Source organism: Elgaria multicarinata, chromosome 2 (assembly GCF_023053635.1).
Source record: "Elgaria multicarinata webbii isolate HBS135686 ecotype San Diego chromosome 2, rElgMul1.1.pri, whole genome shotgun sequence".
NCBI classification, from domain to species: domain Eukaryota; kingdom Metazoa; phylum Chordata; class Lepidosauria; order Squamata; family Anguidae; genus Elgaria; species Elgaria multicarinata.
This window is the reverse complement of record NC_086172.1, coordinates 93,552,744-93,572,276: the sequence shown is the minus strand read 5'-3', so window position 1 is coordinate 93,572,276 and position 19,533 is coordinate 93,552,744. Positions and strand designations below refer to the sequence as shown.

At 40.2% G+C, this 19,533-nt stretch overlaps 1 protein-coding gene across 3 annotated transcripts in view; it reads right to left on the bottom strand.

Annotated features, from left to right (window-relative positions):
* Window positions 1–19,533, bottom strand: part of PLEKHA7 (pleckstrin homology domain containing A7) — a 188,556-nt gene that overhangs the window by 68,037 nt on the left and 100,986 nt on the right. For all 3 annotated transcript variants that reach the window (XM_063117219.1, XM_063117220.1, XM_063117221.1), the window contains exon 4: window positions 13,472–13,555. In XM_063117219.1, the coding sequence (XP_062973289.1) occupies window positions 13,472–13,555 (84 nt within the window). The remainder of the gene's footprint in view (window positions 1–13,471; window positions 13,556–19,533) is intronic.

Here is a 19,533-nt window from a genome sequence, read left to right as displayed (position 1 = left end):
CACCCTCCAAACCAAGATTCTGATTGGGGGCCTACAGCTGCAGTTTAATTTGAAAAATAGGTAACTGAGTGAATGGTGTCTCTTCTAGTTTGGCCCTCGGAATGTCTTCTTAACTATACTTATTAACATGCCAACCTTGAAAAGTAAAGCACACTTTTTTTTGCTGGTGGTGGTGGCTCTCCCACATCGTTCTATCACAAAAACATAAGCAATATTTATTTGCATTAGAAAACTTGGCTGGGAAAGAAGGATGAGCGGAAAGACTTGTTTTAGTAAGAAGAGCTAAGCCAGCTATTGTTGAGTTTTGAAATCTATTTTGAAAATATGTATTAATATACGTTTGCCTCAAACCATGTTTACTAGACTTGAGCTTTCATGCTGGGATACCTTAAAAGTTGGAATAAAAAGTGAAACAAATACCTTCAGCTATCAAGCACTTGAAGCTTCTGCACACCACATTTAAAAAAAATCCTTTTATTTACAACACAACAATAACATAAACAAAAAGGGGGAATCATATCATAAAACATCTCAATACACAGTAAGCATTAACATCTCCCTTGACATAGGGGGGGAAATAACACAAAGCTGGTGTTTACACATCACACTAGCCTAGGACGGGTGATTAGCAATTCAGGGTTGGTTGTTTTGCGAAAAACCTACCCTGCATGGTTAGCACACCCCACACAGATTATTGGGCAAAAAAGCTACCATGCATGGCTTGTTTGCCCCCTCATCCTCTTCTCCCTCCCTCCCCCTCAGTCCTCCACCTAGCATCCCAGGGAACCTCATGACACACCTGTCTTGTTTGCCACCAAGTCCCCCTTCCCAGCTCCAATTGCAATCTTGATCAGAAATCATTTTTTAAAAATTGTTTTCCTGGTCCCATTTTTGAGCCAAAACAAGACCAAGTAAATCTTTTTGCACTTCCCCATGCCTGGGTAATGTGCTAGATTTAATATTATATATTTGGTTTTAAGCAGATGCGTAGCTGCACAAACAACGGGAAACCGAAGCATACCAGCTTACCCCTCCTGCACCCCTGTGTGTGACACTTGGCAAGAGAGACAAGGTGAGTCCCCTTCTCCATAAAAGTCCCTCAAGCCACCTCCATTTGAGAGCTATGAAAAATGAATGAGGCAAGAAAGATCTTTAGGGTGCTTTTAAATTCCTATAGGCTACTATCAGAATCGAAAGGTGCTCCATACAGAAAATCAGTGGGGGGGAACCACCCCTCACCAAGAACTGTGTCTCCCAAGGGTTCTTGGCAGACGGTGGTTTTCCCTGAAGCGGCTCCTCCGGCTGATTCCCTTACGGGGCATCTTTAAATCCCATTGTCTTGCACTGGAATTTAAAAGTGCCCCATTGTGGGAAATCAGAAAGACAAACCTGTTTTTTTATGGGAGGAGGGGGTTAGGGGAATGTGGGGCCAAGTGGTGGAGCCCCTTAAAGGGTTCCCTCACCAAGGCATGAATTGGAAATCCGCAGGAAAACTGAGAATTTTAACCTTTCTTTTTCCCACCCCACAGGATGGTGAAAAAAGGGTTAAAATCACTCACTTACCTACAGGTTCCCCAGTCGTGCCTCGGTGGAGGAGCCCCTTCAGGGGTTCCCACACATGGCTGCCCACTCTCCCGCACCAGTACCGTCTCCTGCCTATAAAAAAGGAGGTTTGTTCCCCGGTGGGGGAAAGATCTTTCTCATGGATTGACTGTCAAAAGGTCAAATGTTGCAAGAGCAGTGTGAACTTCAGTCTACTGAGTGGATGGTGGGCGTTTTTCCTTTTAAGCTTGAAGTATAAGTCTCTTTGCTCTCAGTATCCACTTCTGCTGTAATTTAATGGTGCATGTACATTCACTGTTATCACAGATTTTTCAAGAACAAAATTTATATGAGCAATAACTTCCAACCAAATGGAAGTCATTACAGGACAGGCCCACATCATATGCCTCAACGAGGCATTGTCCTCATTTCATTGTCAGCATCTAGCAGAGATAGCCAGCTTCTTAGCTAGTTTCTTCTTAACAAGCCTCTGTAGTGTCCAATATATACGAAACATCAATTTGTATTGGATCTCGGCTTTAAATCTACAGAAACAGTACATATGGAAGCTAAGGGAACCTTTCACTGATTCGACTGTATAGAGCATTCCAGTTCCTCATTCCATTCACCTTTGACCTTCTGAATGTCTACTTTACTACATTCCAAATGACTTTTATAATCAGCTATTGTAGGCTTAGCTTTCTGCAAGGAACCAATTAATTCCTTTAATAGTGCAGCAAGCACTAAAGCACTCATCACATATAGATTCCAACAAATGCTGAAATTGAATGTACTGCCAACTAACACTAGATGGTAAATGATATCTAATCTGCAATACTGAAAAAGTTAAAAAAATCATCATCCAAACCTGATCTAAATCATTAATTTTGTTAGTGTAATTCTTCCACATAAAAGGAATTACACTGTTTTTATTTTATTTTATCTTGTACACAGCTCCAAAATTTTCAATGGGGAGCGGTATATAAATATTGTAAATAAATAAATAAAAAGTGATCTCTCTATTTTCAAAACTGGATGCTCCCATAAAGTTAATTTTGCGTGACAAAATGGATCAAACTGCAAGTGATGAGCCATAGCATTCTAAGTCTCTCTCGCTGCTATAATTGTTAGTTCTTCCTTTTCTTTTTAATATACCTAGATCTTAATGCCATCCAGCCAGAAAGGGGAACCAAATAGTTTGACTCCGAAACTATCCACAAAGGAGTATTAAAAGAAAAAGTTGTTTTTCAATTATTAGTGAAGGTTAATAAATAAACTTTATGATATAAACTAAGCTCTGGAAAATTAAATTCACCCTCTTTGACTGAAAACTGCATCTTCTTCAATGAAAAATGTGGAAGACACCCACCTTCAAATAATCTTATGAAATGCTGCCTAAAGTTTTTGAAAATATATTTGGGGAAGATATAAAGGTAATACATGATAAATAAATTATCCGTGGCAAGACATTCATCTTAAGTATGTTAACCTTACCCCAAGTACTTAAATTAAGTGATGCCCATCTTTCCAATTCAAGAGATATTTCCCCCAGTACTGCACTTCTCAGTTTAACCATTTACAAAATCATATCGCACACCTCACATACATACTTGTAAGTCTATAGAGCTTTAACAAGATGCTAGATTAACTTTCAGACATGAAGCCGTTCTTGCAGCTTCTCCTCTCCTCCATTTCCATTACTGTATAAACATTTCATTATAGAACAAATGTAAAATCTGCAACTCCTATCGATAAGACAGACAAATGAGAAGATTTCAACCTAGAAATTTAAGTATGAAATTTCCATTAATTTAAAAGAAAATGATATTCTATTTTTTTTAAGGTGTAGGTTTTTCAGACAACCTAATGATATAGCCCATCACATTGAAAAAAGAAATAAATTCAAAAACAAGCAAACAAAAAACAATCCCCAACCTGCTGTCAGGTATAGGCCTTATACCTATTGGTTGGATTTATTAGGAAATAGTTTGAGAATGTCAGATGTTCTCTGCAAGCTTATCTATGTAAGAAGTTCCCATGGGAGTATTATTATTATTATTATTAGCTTGTTCACTCCCTGTCTCTCGGCCTTGAAGCTGTTGGTTCTCTGGGAATTTCAGAATGTTTTGGAAGCCGCTCTTCAAAGTAGTTTGTAAAATCCCGCCCTCTTGTCACATGGGTATGGTTTACAGGTCAGTGGATCTGTCTGTCAAGTGGCTTTGAATAGGCCTTAAAAGCTGGTGCAAGGCTGAAAAAGCTTTGCTAGGTTTCATCTCTCAACGGAATGCCTCACCTCCTTGCTGCTTTGGATTCCATCTCCGCATGGGACTTTGAAAGCACTCTGCACATGGACGCTTTGCTATTTGGACTTTGGATTTCTAAGAACTGTGCCATGAAAAGTAGTGACTTGGACTTGCATTTGCTGTGGAATCTGTGTTTGTGCCCAGACTCAGGTGGCAGGGAGTTCCCAGTCCTTAGCAGAAGGATGGGACTCCTGGGCCTGAGGCTTAACCTTTGCTGAAGTCATGGCAACAGGGTCAGCTCAGTAGTGGTAGGCCGAGATTGACAAGTGTGTGACGGATCTCTCTGGTGGCTCAGAGCAACCTTTCCTGGGGCTTTGTTTTAGGAGATTGGTCATGTCCCTTTGAGGTGCTGGCATATGCGGTGTCTGGAGAAGCTCAAAGCTGTTATTGGCGTACCCTATTCACCCCCCCTCCAAGTGTTTGCCTTAAGGATCGTTTCAGGAAAAAGCCTAAAGCTTTCTAACCATCGTTCAGCTTTAAGTGTGTTTTGGAGACTCTGTAACCATTAAGCTTGTCTACCGTGTGATTTCCTCAATAAAAGAAGTCTCACTGATGTGAGTGCTTCACGTCAGCTTGCCAGCACATGTGAATGCCAGAGGGAACAGGCAAGAACATGACACCTGCCATATTTCACTCAAAGGATGGTGAGAACCCTGCTAAATATAAAATAATATTTATCTTCATGCTCAGCAGCTAATCTTTCTAATGGAATACTTGGAACTTTTGTGAAGGACAAAAGGCCAACACATAAGGGAAGGAGCGTTCTAATTGTTGTTATTAAAATCTATAGCCCATTACACTCAATGAACGGCATCTATATGCTAAGCACGATAAACAGACTCAGCTTCTTCCTTGACATCTGCCCATTTTGCTTTTCCTACTGTGCATAGTAAGCAGAGAAAGAAATACAGAATGCTTTCTAATATTTCACATTGTACTATACAAGCAGGCAGATGTATCTTTAGGTTGGGCTGGGGTGTGCATGAGAAGGTCTTTTCTTTTTCAGGGGGGAAAAAGAAGGTTGCACCTCATGTTCCATACTTAACCTTGTCCTGTATGCACTGCCACTAATCTACTAGGAAGGCAACATTATGCTGATTTTCTTTACCAAAATCTAACCTAATACCTGCAAGATATTTTAATAATATTGAGTTGAGACTGGGTACAAACAGTCAGGGACCAGCACACAACTTCCAGTCTAGCTGTGCCAAAACAAATGAGCAGATAATATTATCATCTGATATGGTATTGTATAAAGGAAGTCTATAGAATTGTCTCAAACAATTGTATTGTATAAACAAAATTAATTTTATCCATTTTATCATGATGACTGTAAATATTGGAGGCGGTAACAGCAATGACCTGCTTTAGGGCTGCAGGCATGGGGTAAGAGCCATTTTGCTGGAACCTTGGGAATAAGACTCACTTTTGGAGCAAAATAGAGACTAGGGGAAGCTTGATTCACCCAAACTGCTGTCCAATAGCTGTCATTTAGGCCTAGCCTAACACATGCTGTATCATTTCAGATTGCAGGTTGGGAAGAAATACCATTTTGATTGCTCTCCCCCCAAAACTCTCACTATGTCAAAAGGTTTTAGAGGAGCCTTCCCTTTGCTGCGCTGCTTTTCTACTTGCAAATAAATTTCTGTTGTTTACATTAGAGGAGCATTCAAACACATGATCTTCCACCTGCAGTCTGAAGTAGTACACTACAGGAATCTACTACTTCTTTCTGCCACATTTGTAGATAAAGTCTTAAATGCCTGCCATAAGGGCGAAAATACTTGCCTAGCTACTTAGCATTTCAGCCTTGTCTCTGCCAATATTCATAGCTGTTGCAGACAACAATGCCTTATCTGGATCAGCAGCGAAAAATATACATCAGCTACCAATTATTTTAATGGAGGATGAAAAGTTGTTAAATGTAAAATCCACAGAAACATCTCAATACACGGTAAGTATTAACATCTCCCCTGATATAAGGGGGTATAACACAACAGGGGTATTCACACATCACGCTAGCCCATGATAGGTGACTAGCCATGTAGGTTGGGGTTGTTTTGCAAAAAAACCACTCTCCATGGTTAGCGCGCTCATGCACACACACACCCTATCAGGCAAACAAGCCACCATGCATAGCTTGTTTGCCTCCTCGTCCCCCCGCCTACCCATTATTTTAATCAGCTATCCATTATTTTAACAAAGGATGAAAAGTGTTACAAGTCCAACCCCCTGCTCAATGCTACTCCCCTTTCCCTTGCATGCTCTAATTTAGGGTGACCATATGAAAAGGAGGACAGGGCTCCTGTATCTTTAACAGTTGCATAGAAAAAGGAATTTCAGCAGGTGTCATTTGTATATGTGGAGAACCTGGTGAAATTCCCTCTTCATCACAACAGTTAAAGGTGCATGACCTATACTAGAGTGACCAGATTTAAAAGAGGGCAGGGCACCTGCAGCTTTAACTGTTGTGATGAAGAGGAAATTTCACCAGGTTCCCCATATATACAAATGATATCTGCTGAAATTTCCTTTTCAATACAACTGTTAAAGATACCGGAGCCCTGTCCTCCTTTTCATATGGTCACCCTATCTAATTTGCTTTTGCCCTTCCTGGTTTGAGGCAAATCATAGTTTGCAAATTATATCCAAACCAGGACAACAATGTTTTGAGCGAAGTATAGTTTTCCTACAAACAGTATTAAAAAACATGGTTAGTATCCAATGTTAGTCCTACATAGAGTAGACCCATTGAAATGAATGAGACTTAAGTTAATCATAACTAACTTGTTCCATTCATTTCAATGGGTCTACTCCACACAGGACTAACATGTTACTCCATGGTTTAAATGTGGTTTTCAATTCTGGTTTGTTAGTGCACTATGGAATATCACCAAATAGGAAGTTCAAGGGGGGAATCTGACCATGACCTGGTTTTCAAGATAGTTACTTAATTCCCCTCTCTGCACATGCTGTTCATATGCCAGGGGGAATAAGCGTAATTACCGCCAGCAGGATGGGTTGTGGTGCCATGCGAAGACTGGCAGGGTGGCTTGTTACCCATGGCAACAAGCCACTCTGTCCAGGTTCACACAACATGACAAGCTGTGCTGCTGGGAGAAATTATGCTAATCGTACCTCCCCACCCGCCCCAGGACACGACCAGCACAGACAGGAAGGGAAAATAAGCTACCATAGCTTATTTCTCCTCCATGTTCATATGAACCTGGCTCATGTGAGGCAAAGAGGAAAGGAAGAAAGATGTATATGTCAGTGGCATTAAACATTTTGTCAGCGCTGCACCATAATTAAAAATCCAAATTCACACTGAAGTTTTGGAACAAACGTTTAATGCCACTATGTCACAGGAGAGTTGATTGTTCATGTCATAGAAAGGTGCCAGAAAGACTTAAAGAGGAAACAACAATGAAGTTTTGTTTAGGCTCAAAGAAAGAATGCAGATTAAAAGGACAAGGTCTTTGGAGGACAAGGAGGATGCTCAATTTTGCCAATAGAAAAATATTGCCATATTAAGTTAATTATGTCTTGCAGAATCAACTCACAACATGCTAGTTAACAAAGTCAAATTTAACTGAACACATCTATTTAATAAACCTTAATTAAGGTTTATACACTTATCAGAATAAATATTCACAACCTTCTCATGCAAGACTGAATGGGCATACTGCACTCTTTTGTATTTAAATGACAGGTATCAGTTTAAAAGAAAGTTACTTTTGCCTTTCAGGGAAGACAGGCTCACACACAAATACCGATATGCTATGTGACAGAATAAATATTATATACCATAGGAAGGTCACAAAATTCACCTTATAAGTGTAATTCAAAGAGGCATCTTCCTTTGCTAGTTAGGATTTGTCCTAATTTTACAGGGATAAAATACTGCAGCTTACAAAATGTGCCATAACGTGGAAGAAAAGCCCATTATGTGTTTTTTGGTGTTTTTTTTACTAGTGGTGAATGCTATTCCTCCAAATCACAGCGCTCATGCCATACTGCACTTTCAAGCTTCAGACAATAACATATGTTAAACAACCAGTACAATTTGCAAATGGTAAAACAGGATACTAAAAATTAAGAACATGAAAAAGATTACATCTAAGAATATGGCTGAGGAAGCTTGAGTTATTGCTGCACTGAAACTTCACTACTCCTTATCTACCCTTAACACAGCCAAATGAAATGTCTGACAAATTGGCTGTCCTGAATGTTCTGTGGTTGTCACTGATATTCAATCAACAAATAAATGAAATAGGTAGGGAAGAGCAATTCTTAGGTCACTGTTCATTATTTCTCCTACAAAAGAGCAAACTATCAGAGGAAAACACCTAGTGAACATGACAATCAGTTTCACTGAAGAAGGCAGCAGGTTAGCCTCCAATATCTACTTGAGATAAAATTATTATGTTTTCAGAACTCTACAGTTTAGCAGATTACACACTTCAAAGAATGCAGTTGTTTTTTAAAAGGTTTTTGGATATTACACACTTGTGATTCCATTATTTAAGCATCTGCTTAACTGATATAACTCCTTTTATTTAGACTTTGTAGGAAGGCTCAGTTTCAGAAAGAGGATACAGACCTCTTTAATAATAATCTGAAACAAGGTACATACACTTTTCAGAGAAATCATGTTATGGATCTAACAAATGTTATATCAGTATCTGTTTACTTACCTTTACATTAGAGGAAAATATTTTATTATTTTTGGCATTTATAACCCACTGTCAAAAGAGACCATAGGATGTTTTACATTAAAAAAATACATCTCATTTGGCTCTCCCCTCATTAGCCAACAAATCAACATTTGAACATTCTTTGTCTCTTTGATATGTACTGTATTTGTTCGATTCTAAGATGCACTCCCCCCCCATATAAACAACTTTAAAAACGGGGTGCGTCTTAGAATCACGGGTGTTTATTATTTCTTAGAATCAAAGCTTTTTTTCTGTTGGTGGTACTGAAATTAGTGTGCGTCTTACAATCGATGGCGTCTTAGAATCGAAGAAATACAATATACCCAGAGAATACACAGGGTAGTATCCAATGTTGCAATATCACTAATGTTGCAATAGTGCTGCTTCCTGGTGCAAACTAGGGGTCCCAAACTTTTTGGATCCATAGACACTTCTGGGAATTTGAAAAACTGCTGTGGGCACACCACAAATTGGCTCCCACAGAGGACATGGCTGCCACAGGAGCCTGGCTAGTCAAAGGACAAATAATTCACCCAAGTAACTGAGTACAAGAAAAGGGATCTAAAAACTCCGAAGTGAATCCACTTATTTGACTCCACAGAAACACAACAAAATATCTATTTAAAGTTGCAATCCTATGTATCCTTACATGGGACTCAGTGGGAATTACTTCGGACTAGGACTAAATAAGAATGTTTTGCTCATCCTATCCACACATATGTCTCTTTCCCCAGCCCCAAAGGACATAAAATGCCTCCAGCCTCAGCAGGAAAGAAGACATTTTCTGTACCTTGACCCAAGGTTCAGCCACTCAAGGGAAAGTTGTCAAGAGCTACATTCCAGTGAGGGCAGGGCCAAACCAAAAAGGGTGCAGACACTCCACATTCTCACATACACAAACATTCTCACAGCCACACACTCCACATTCTTCACCCACCATCTCTCTTTCATACACACGCACCATTCACACTCACCATTTGGCTTCTTTGTTGTGCAGCAGGAAGGGGGCTTCCCTTCTTGTTGCACAACACAGAAACACTGCTATCTGGACATGAAGAAAGACAGTGATCTCTTCTTCTTCTTTCATTCCTGGGGCGGATCCGCACGTCGGCCCCAGAGTGCATTTATGCGACTCTAGGGCACCCCAGAAACGATAGTCTGTACTTGCCTGTAAAAAGAAACTAGGAAGAGACAGAGATGCCGACGACGCCGACGACGCCCAGCTCTCCCCGGCCGGCTCCTCAACCAGGACAGAGAGCTCGGCGGAAGAAGGTTGGGTGGACAGCGGAAGAAGCTATATAAATAATAATAATAATAATAAGCTCTCTACCCCCGCCTTCTTCAAAAAGAGCTCTCCGAGCCGGCTGGGGAGAGCTGGGTGGCGTCGGCAGCGTCTCCGTCTCTTCCTAGTTTCTTTTTACAGGCAAGTACAGACTATCGTTTCTAGGGTGCCCTAGAGTCGCATAAATGCGCTCTGGGGCCGACGTGCGGATCCGCCCCAGTTTTGTTAATCTACTGAAAATTGCATGCCCTCTGGGCAGGGATTGTCTGCCCTCTCAGTGACTAGAACAGCATGTAGTGGTGATAAGTGAGGAGTATCAGAAAGATGAGATAAGACGTACTATAAAGTACATTTTATCCAGTCTTTTTTTTATGGAATAGCTGGTTCCTTTAAAATAAAATGAGGGAAATGGAAATTTTACAATATAAAACAGCATGACAATTAAATGATGAAGATTATATCACTATATGTTTGATTTGTAAAGGTGGCCTTGGTATTTTTGAGGCTTATACTATTAGAATGGTGCAGAAAGAAAAAACAACAACTTTGTTCCCTTAAGGGTTGTAGACAATGTTACTTTAACTTAAAGCCCATTCATTTCAATAGGTCTACTCTAAGTAGGACTAATATTGGATATAACTCACTGTCACCTTTGTCATGGTTACTGACTAATCTGACTGAGGGACCTGCAGATGTTGACTGGCAGCTGTAGAACTGCAGGAAGAGCTGAAGAACAAAAACACTTAATTGGGGTTTAAGCAGAGTTTTTAGAAGTGTTGGTGTAGCAGCAGTTAAGTAATATGCTTTCTCTAGCTAGTCCCATCTGATTTTGTTTTTGTTTTTTTAAGCAGAGAAGTAAGGAATAGGATACCTCTTCTGCAATCACTCTCATCAATTTGGAAAAATACGTAGCAGCATAGTTGGTACAGGAATCCATCTTTGTGGAGGCGGGGTACATAGGGATAAATCGTGGATGCAGTTAAGACCTGAGAAGGACACAAAGCCATTTTCATTGTCTTAAGGCCAGCTATGAAGGTTCAAACTGACCTGGCTCTGATCTACACCTTCAGCCCTTTCGCAACAGAGGAGGCATACTCCCTAAGGTTCCCCGCTTCTGCAATCGCCCCTCACGGAGCACACACGACTGATCTGTACCACAATTAGAGGAGTGCCATTGAGGGAGCACGTGTGCCCCGTTATGGTGGTTCTGCATGTGTATCGGTAGCAGTGGGCGGATCTAAGCAGATGGGTATGAGGCACAGGACTTTTTAAATTACTCATGAGGGATACGCAGGAGCGCAGATACGCAGCAACACATGGGGAATATGAACTATGTTTGTATTAAAAAAAAGCACTCAGCGGTAAAACACGCCGATACCCATGCACATGCCCCTCACAGCTAATTAGCTGTTTGCTGAGTCCAGAACTCATGGTGAACAGCAATGATGTCGCAAAGGGGGAAGCACACCACAAACATTCTTTGAAATGGACACGAAAAAGCCAGAAAAACTATGGCAAAAGCAGTCAGGGATATTCCGGTAAAAGTGAGATGTGAAGCCGAGATCACTGTGGGTACAGGGGTATGTCATGTGCCCCATTAGTGATGACTGCGATACAATACTGCAACAATTAGCTGATGTAGACTCCCCTCTGGTTTGTACAAACAATGGCTTAATTTACCTGTGGAGGCTATCACGCTGTGCTGCATGCTTGTAGGCTTTAGAGTTATTTGAGGGATATTTAAGGGTTGCCTAACCCTCAAACAACCCTGGCTGCATTGGTTCATATGACACGACCAGCTACAGCAAGTCAGGCAGCCACAGATGCCCAAGCAAAAATGGTGCCTTCAGGCACCTTGTGGGTAAATTAAGCCACGGTGGGGTGTTGTGTCACGTAAACCAGATCAATGTGAGTAAAAGTTATAGTAAACTTTCTCCATCCATGGGGAAAAAGAAGTTTTGGAAAAGTGTTTGTTAGGAAAAAGTCTCAGTAGCCTCTCTCCCATGTGGGTCTGCTGCTTCAAACTGCAGTCTTTTCAGCTGCATAATGTAAAACAGTGTACCCACATTTAACAAAGATTAAATGTTTAAAACAAAGATTTTGTAAACTGCCCAGAGAGCTTCGGCTATGAGGCCGTTTATAAATGTAATAAATAATAAGATTAAGAGGTGGATTTCATACTTTCCTACCCCATGATCTAAATTCCTTTGGAGTTACTATTCTTTTATTTATTTATTTATTTTTTTTATTTATTTATTACATTTCTATTCTTCTTCTTTATACAGCAGAAAATCTACTCGTTTTTGAAGTGATCCATCCTCGAAGAAAACTGCCTTTTCCTCCCTTCACTCCTCCATTTCTGACTGTTCACTATAGTTCCATTCTTCCACCATAGTGCTGGCTCCAGGTTTTTGAGGGCCTCTGGGAAAGACACGCTCAGCGCCCCTCCCTCTCTCAGAGAGTCCACCTTCTCACCTGCTATTGCTCCTTATTTTCTCTCTCATCATTGCTACCACTTCCTTGCTTGAGGGGCAGAGACCAAGTTAGCAAGTAGGAAGTGGCATCTATTGCTTCTCCTTCTCACAAGCACCATTGTCTAGGTCAGAGCAAAAGGCAGTTGAACAAGTAGGTTCCAACTATGGGGCAATGGAGCCAATTTAGGGGGCTCTTTTCAGTGGGCTGGGTGTGAGCCCTCAGAAGCTGCTTGACTATGCTTGATGCCAGCCCTATTCTAGCATACTCCTCTCTTAAGTTTCCTGTCTCCCTTTCATTCTTCCATCTTAACATCATCAAACACAACTTTGACAGGTATATACTCATCACAGCATAGATGCCACTCACACTAGCACAGACTCAATCAGTGGAGTAAATTAAGGTTGTCCGGCAGCAGTGTTTCTCTGACTGCTCCCACAGAGATCTAATCCATTCTCAACAATTTCAGATGTTTGAAAGAAATTGCAGCTGAAACAAGACAATTTTACTTTCCTCTATTGCCCTTTTAATTTAATTAAACATTTCACTCTTATGGGACACATAGTAAATAAATATATTACTGTCTTCTATGTACGTGTCCTTCCAACTCTTCTGTCTCCTTTAATTTCCACACTAACCAAATATCATGGCTGAAATAAGCTCCAAAGTGTCATTTCTAATCAACTTGCTTCAGATATAGCACATTAGAAAAACAGATGTAAACATTACAAGGATCAGACTTGTAATATTAATGAGCAGAAATACAAATTTTCATGCAAAAATATTATCCTATAATCCATATCATCAGTAACATAAATATTAATCTATACAGACTGTAAAATACTCAAATTCTTTCTATAGAGCTATAAAGGCTGTCCAATTCTATGAAACTGCATGTGTGGAATCTTGCATGAAATATAGTACTTCATTTTGGTTTCAGAAAACAGGTTCCCCCCTTTGTTTATTTAAAAACGTTGCCTGCCTTCACAGTTGCAGAGATATAACAATGAACTTATTTTTATTTTTATTATTGCATTTATATCCTGCCTTTTTCCCCTTATTACAATTGGGAATTTTGGCAAATAATATATTTTAGTCTTACAACAGAAATACTCAATTTTTTTGTTTTGAGTAAGACAAATCAATCTACTTACTCCTCTTGTAAAAGAAACTCAACGTTTTCTGGGGAAAAGTGGCCAGTCACAGGATGTCTAAATGTCGTAGTCTGCTGGTTGTGGCTGAAAGAAAAATCAGAATGTCATTTAATACCAAAGCAAGCACAAGTGTCAGAAATAAAAAATTCCTCCAAAATATTATTTAATCTGACCAATTCCTACAAAGATACTATGTTTCCTGAAATGCCAGATGGATGATGGGCTACTTTCATCTGTTTTGTCACTGGCTTGTTGAATTTACCAGAGATCTGCTATTATTTATATATATCCAAAGCAAGGTGTCATTTGTTACATACATCTCTGATATTTAGCAGAAACAAGAAATGTATGTTTCTTCATTCATCCTCAAATACGTTGCTTTTTGTTCCTAAAAAAATGGAAGAGTCTATAAAGAATAGTAATTTAATATTAATTCAGTCTAGTTTGTATTGTAGAATAATCTTGTCATTCTGCTACCACAATCTGCATTATTTTAGTTTGTGCTTTCTAATTTCCAAACAACCTTTTAAAATAGTTCTTGTATTTACAATTATCAGTAATAATTCTATGATTAAAACATGCACAAGCCAGTAGTTTGGAGCCTTCACACCCCCATTCTTAAACTACATTCCTCAAAAAATAGACCCTCATACAGTTTTACACTTTGCACTTCTATTGCACCTACCGATAAAATCATCACTTACAAAAGAAAACCCATACCTTTCTTTCTTTTATCATTTAAGAAAATGTATACTATGCCATTCAATTCAGAGCACACTGCTGAGGATAATTTCCAACAATGCCCCCCAGCCACAAATTACAAGCACAATAAAACAGTAAAAGCAGGAGACATAGAGCGTCATCAGATGAGCATTTTATCACACACTTGCTACCTCCCACTTATGGATCTGCGCGCATCCTTTAGATGACAATGTACACCTCCTGTGTGTTTCCCACTCCTTATGTTCGTTTGTCTGTTGCAAAATAGACCCCCACAAAATCTGACTTAAAAAAAAAACCAAAACGGAATGTGCCACCATCTCCTGTTGTGTGCAGGAAAAGTGGCACAATAAAACCAGCCCCTGAATGGTCCACGTGGTCTTTGTTTACTTCCTCTTTCCCAGCTGGGATGAATGAGGACGTAATGAGGGACAGAAGCGGGGCGGACGGTAAGGAAATCCAGATAAACATTTTAAAGGAATGGATCCTTTAAAAACTTTTCAACAGATGGTGAAAAACCAAGCGAGAAGGAGACAATGGCCCTTCCAAGGGAAGGAGTGCCATAGTGTCAGAGAAAGACCTCCACAATATCTCATTCAGACAGGTATCCACCTACCAATAGCAGATGGAAGAGGGAGTCCCCTGCAGCTCTTAATTGGGCCTATAGATCTAATTTACATTTCTTTGAAGTTGATTTGGGGGGGGGCAGTACTGAAGTGTAACAAAATGTTTTGACATTTTCAGCAAGTTCAATGCCAGATTTACCATATGCTTTAACCATTATTATTATTATTATTATTATTATTATTATTATTATTATTATTATTTCTACACCGCCCCATAGCTGAAGCTCTCTGGATGGTTTACATAGGATTAAACAATGAAAAACATATACAAAATTTAAAACCACAAAAACATGCAACATACACAGAAACAACTATAAATAACTTTATAAACAACTATAAAAACAGATTCAGGATCGATGAAGTTCATCACATATTGCTAAATGCCTGGGAAAAGAGAATTTTTTTAACCTGGTGCCGAAAAGATAGCAATGTTGGTTCCAGGTGGGCCTTGCTGGGAAGATCATTCCATAATTGGGGGGGGGGACCACAGAGAAGGCCCTCTCCCTTGTTGCTGTTTTCCTGGCCTCCCTCAAAGTAGGCACCTGGAGAAGGACCTTAGATGTTGAACGTAGTGTTCCATCAGGTATTGTGGTCCTCAGCCATGTAAGGCTTTATAGGTTAGAACCAGCACATTGAATTGGGCTCGGAAATATACAGGCAGCCAATGCAAGCAGGCCAGTCGGTCTTATATGTTTGAACCTTCTCGTTCCTGTTATCAATTTGGCTGCTGCATTTTGCACAGCTGCAGCTTCTCAACCATCTTCAAAAGCAGCCCCACATAGAGTGCATTGCAGTAATCTAACTTGGAGATTACTAGAGCATAGACAACTGAAGCCAGGTTATCCCTCTCCAGACAGGGGCATAGCTGGGCACCAACCAAAGTTGGTAGAAGGCACTCCATACCAACAAGACCACCTGAGCCTCAAGTGACAGAGATGGTTCTAGAACTCCCAAACTATGAACTTGCTCCTTCAAGAGGAGTGTAACCCCATCCAGAACAGGTTGAACACCCTCCATCTGGTCAGCAGAACCAACCATTAAGAGCATTTCAGTCTTATCTGGATTGAGTTTCAATTTATTACATTCATTCAGTTCATTGTTGCAGCCAGTTCAGCACAACCACAGCCTCACCTGATAGAGATGAGAGGGAGAAAGAGCTGTGTGTCATCAGCGTACTGATGACAACACACTCCAAAACTCCAGATGACCATACTCAGTGGTTTCATGTAGATGTTGAACAGCATGGGGGACAAAACTGACCCCTGCTGAGAGATCAAGGAGAATCAACAGAGTCACACTCCCCCTGTCTTTCTCCCAACATAGGTCATCATACAGGGCAACCAAGGCTGTTTCCATATGAAAGCAAGGCCTGAAACCCGACTGTAATGGATCCAGATAATCTGTCTCATCCAAGGATGCCTGGAGCGTCCCATTCAAAGACCTTGCCCAGGAATGGAATATTTGTCACTGGTCTATTGTTATTAAGATTTTCCAGGTCTAGGGAAGATTTCTTCAGGAGTCTTCTCACTACCATATCTTTCAGACAGCCCAGGACCACTCCCTCTCGCAAAGAGGCATTAATCACTTACTTCCCTGGTCCAGCCAGCTGTTCCATCCCTGCTAGCTTTTATTAGCCAAGAGGGGCAAGAATTCAATACTGTGGTGGCTGCACAAACCTGTCCAAGCACTTGTCAATGTCCTCGAGCTGTACCAACTGAAACTCATCAAAGAAACTGGACAAGACTGCTCTGGATACCTCGTCTAATTCACCTGCTCTAACACTGGAATCTAAGTCCTGGCGGAGATTTTATTCTGAAAATGCCTAACAAATATATTACAGTGGGCCTCAGAAGGTTCTACAGTGTCCTTGGGTCAGCATGTAATAGCCCCCAGACAACTTTGAAAAGCTCCACTGGGCAGCAGATTGATGATTCAATAGTGGCAGCAAAATATTGTTTTTTTGTCACCCTCACTGCCTCTGAATTTGCCTTACTGTAGGCACTCACCAGTGTTTGACTGGATCCATTAGAAGTTCTTCTCTTAGGCACTTCTTTGTCCCCTGTTTTTATGGATCCACCATTCTGAGTAATAATTTCTCAGTCACTACAGTGTTGCTAATTTTTAAAAATAGTATTTTTTTAAAAAAATGTAGCATAATTCCTTTTAAAATGGCTTGGATCTAGACTTTAGTCCCACTGACATTGGCTCTGCTCAGGGGATGTTCATAGCAGCAGAAGGAGAGGAGGTAGCTTTGGCCAATTCCCCTCTGAAAAATCTATTCTGGGTGGTTGAGGGACCCTCCAGAACAGGAGAGGGTGTGCCTCATCCCCCATTCTATCAGCAGGATCCTTCACTGAACCAAGAGTGGAAGGAGCCCTTCTGTTCATTAAGGATCCAACCCAGTATCTTTTCTTTGCTACTACTACTCACTGTTCTTTTCTTTCTCTTTTGTGGTATATGTATGTGTCTCCTGTTGGCTATCTGATCACCTATAATCTTTACATCTGTTTTATCTTTCAGCTTTCCAAATCAAGAGAATAGCATAACACAAAAACCAAGTTCACAAATAATAATTTAAGAGCCCAAATCAGAGCCTGAATTTTATAATGCAGGTGTCCAAATTTTATACTGCCTAAAAATAATGGAGATTTCAGTGTTTCTCAATATGTCTCTGAATGGTCTTGCATAGTTAAGGAAAAAAGAAATCTGGCTTTAATATACTACAAAATGTTTGCTACAGGAGATTAATTACTAAACAACCACATGAAAAGAATCAAGCAAGATAAATGTAACTGATATTAATTTAGAAGCACACACACAACACTACCACAGCAATCAAAACACAGAGATTCACAGAAAATACATAGTAACTTTTTCTTTTTATTGTAATGTTTTTTGTGGGGAGGGAGAATCTAAGTGCACCAAGATGGAAATTGCTGCTAATTTAAAGGAAACAATCCCTAATCTATCAGCTGCTTTGTTCAAACTGATAGCTAATTCCACTATCGTTCACACATTTCCATTACATTTTTCTGGAAAGATGTTCAGTCTGTTAAGGAAGTAAATAACATTCATATTTTGTCTGGGGCTGTTCTAATTCTCAAAATGTTCAATTACAATATTTAGGGTTATGAAAAATTCAGAATGTTTTTTTGCAAAGGCTAGTATAATAAGAGATAAACAACAGAAAGTAATGAGGAATTAGAGCAGTAGAAAAAGGAAATAGAAACCATAGGGATACTCTTATCATCCCTTGACAAGGAGAATTAGTCGATGGTGCTGCAGTGCCACTTCACAATTATGTTCTTCCTTCACAGTTATATTCCCAAGAACTTATTTTGTCACAATTCCATGTGTTGCTTTCCTCACTTGCCATAGTGATGCAGGATTCCAACTGGTACTTTCTTGTGTACTTTAGGCGAGGTATTTCTAGAGAAAATGGCACAGTTGCTATCCACATTATGGCAATTGTTGCTATTGTTGCTGCATTTATGTTTATTTTAATGGTTTTACTCTGCTGTGGTACCTGATGTGTGTGGATAGGATACTAGTTCTTTCCGAAGCCTTCCCCCCCAAAAAAAAATTGAAAAAAAATTTAAAAATGAAGAAAAAATGGATTATTATTATTATTATTATTTATTTATATAGCACCATCAGTGTACATGGTGCTGTACAGAGTAAAACAGTAAATAGCAAGACCCTGCCCCATAGGCTTACAATCTAATAGAATCATAGTAAAACAATAAGGAGGGGAAGAGAATGCAAACAGGTACAGGGTAGGGTAAGCAGCCACAGGGTAGGGAAAAACTAACAGTAGAAAGTAACAGTAGAAGTCTGCACAACATCAAGTTTTAAAAGCTTTAGGAAAAAGAAAAGTTTTTAGTTGAGCTTTAAAAGCTGTGGTTGAACTTGTAGTTCTCAAATGTTCTGGAAGAGCGTTCCAGGCGTAAGGGGCAGCAGACGAAAATGGACGAAGCCGAGCAAGGGAAGTAGAGGCCCTTGGGCAGGCGAGAAACATGGCATCAGAGGAGCGAAGAGCACGAGCGGGGCAATAGTGTGAGATGAGAGAGGAGAGATAGGAAGGAGCTAGACCGTGAAAAGCTTTGAAGGTTAACAGGAGAAGTTTATATTGGATTCTGAAGTGAATTGGAAGCCAATGAAGAGATTTCAGAAGCGGAGTAACATGCTCGGAGCGGCGAGCTAAGAAGATGATCTTTGCGGCAGAGTGGTGAACAGAAACCAATGGACTGATGTGAGAAGAAGGAAGGCCAGAGAGAAGAAGGTTGCAGTAGTCCAACCGTGAAATAACCAGTGCATGAACAAGCATCTTGGCAGAAGAGACAGACAAAAATGATCGAATCCTGGCAATATTATACAGGAAAAATCGACAAGATTTAGCTACTGCCTCAATATGAGGAATAAAGGAGAGCGAGGAGTCGAAGATAAAGCCAAGGCTACGAGCTTCCTTGACCGGAGTAAGCGTAACATCATTGACAGTAAGAGAGAATGAGAGATGAGGAGAAGGTTTAGGAGGAAAAACAAGCAATTCAGTCTTTGCCATGTTAAGCTTCAAGCGACGATGAAGCAGCCAAGCTGAGATATCTGAAAGACATGCCGAGATACGATCGTGAACATCAGGAGAAAGTTCCGATATAGTTGTGTATCATCGGCGTACAGATGATATTGGAGGCCATGAGATTGAATAAGCTTGCCCAA